The sequence below is a fragment of the Ovis canadensis genome, chromosome 7, assembly GCF_042477335.2.
Source record: "Ovis canadensis isolate MfBH-ARS-UI-01 breed Bighorn chromosome 7, ARS-UI_OviCan_v2, whole genome shotgun sequence".
In the NCBI taxonomy this organism is placed as follows: domain Eukaryota; kingdom Metazoa; phylum Chordata; class Mammalia; order Artiodactyla; family Bovidae; genus Ovis; species Ovis canadensis.
The window spans coordinates 50,198,349-50,199,696 of record NC_091251.1 but is presented as its reverse complement, the minus strand read 5'-3'; the positions used below and the strand labels follow the sequence as shown (position 1 = coordinate 50,199,696).

General features: G+C 46.1%; 1 protein-coding gene across 2 annotated transcripts; it reads left to right on the top strand.

Moving 5' to 3' along the window:
- The first annotated feature begins 488 nt into the window (after nucleotides 1-488).
- RPL10L (ribosomal protein L10 like) lies at nucleotides 489-1,133 on the top strand. Of its 2 annotated transcripts, XM_069597486.1 has the most exons (2): nucleotides 489-597; nucleotides 679-1,133. In XM_069597486.1, the coding sequence occupies exons 1-2, from the start codon at nucleotides 489-491 to the stop codon at nucleotides 1,131-1,133; spliced, it is 564 nt and encodes a 187-aa protein (XP_069453587.1). The 2 variants fall into 2 exon arrangements, with proteins under 2 accessions (XP_069453587.1, XP_069453586.1); XM_069597485.1 differs by having other exon boundaries at nucleotides 489-1,133.
- The last annotated feature ends 215 nt before the right edge of the window (nucleotides 1,134-1,348 follow it).

Genomic DNA, 1,348 nt, shown 5'->3' with positions numbered 1-1,348 from the left:
AAGGTGAGCACATACTCTGACAAATAGCAATTGATCTACAATCGGCAATAGGAGATGTGAGCTCTGGCCTTATTTGAACAAACCAGACACAAAGTGTGTTTACTAGATAGAGAGCCCTTCCTCATTCAAATTCTGGGAAAGTACATCTTTTATACCTATGACAAACCTTACGGCAAACATTCTAGGCTCAAGATAAACAGGAGGAAGGAAACAGCCTTACAGGGCCGCTGCTGGAAAATCCACTGCTTCACCAGGATGCCCGCATGCCAATATATTCAGTAGCCTCTCCGTCCTGCTCATTTTTCAAATCTCCTATACGCATGCGTAGAGTATACCTGCGTCTATGGTGGGGATGTTGTGAAAGAGAGTCTTCAAGTCCTCTATGGTTCCCGCACCTAAAGAGGGGCAATGTACATACAGCGCATGCGCAGGCGTGAGCGCGAGCGCCTCCTTCACTACTACGCACTGCTGAGATTCTTCGTGTTGTTATGGGCCGCCGCCCTGCCCGTTGTTACCGGTACTGCAAGAATAAGCCTTACCCCAAGTCTCGCTTCTGCCGAGGTGTCCCCGATGCCAAGATCCGCATCTTTGACCTGGGTCGGAAGAAGGCCAAAGTGGATGAGTTCCCACTCTGTGGCCACATGGTGTCTGATGAATATGAGCAGCTCTCTTCTGAAGCGCTAGAGGCCGCCCGAATTTGTGCCAACAAGTACATGGTGAAAAGTTGTGGCAAAGATGGCTTTCACATCCGAGTGCGACTCCATCCATTCCATGTCATCCGCATCAACAAGATGTTGTCCTGTGCTGGGGCTGACAGGCTTCAGACAGGTATGCGAGGTGCCTTCGGAAAGCCCCAGGGTACGGTGGCCCGAGTCCGCATTGGTCAAGTCATCATGTCTATCCGCACCAAGCTTCAGAACAAGGAACACGTGATTGAAGCTTTACGCAGGGCCAAGTTCAAGTTCCCTGGGCGCCAGAAGATTCATATCTCCAAGAAGTGGGGCTTTACCAAGTTTAATGCTGATGAATTTGAAGACAAAGTGGCTAAGAAGCGCCTCATTCCCGATGGTTGCGGAGTCAAATATGTCCCCAACCGTGGACCTTTGGACAAGTGGCGAGCTCTGCACTCCTGAGGTCTTTGACAACACTGCCAAATTTGGCCATGCTGGTCTAAATTTTGCTCACCAATAAATTGTATTTACTGGCAAAAAAGTAATTGTTAATTTTTTAATATTTTAAAAATATCCAATTTTTAAAACTAGACTACTAGAGAAATAATTTTTCTATTAAAATTATCAGAAAGAATTTTAATAACAAATGATAATTTACTTTCAAGTGAATGATTTGA

Bases quoted from the DNA above. Each gene is read 5' to 3' on its own strand.
- RPL10L (XM_069597485.1), top strand. From the start codon at position 489: ATGGGCCGCCGCCCTGCCCGTTGTTACCGGTACTGCAAGAATAAGCCT.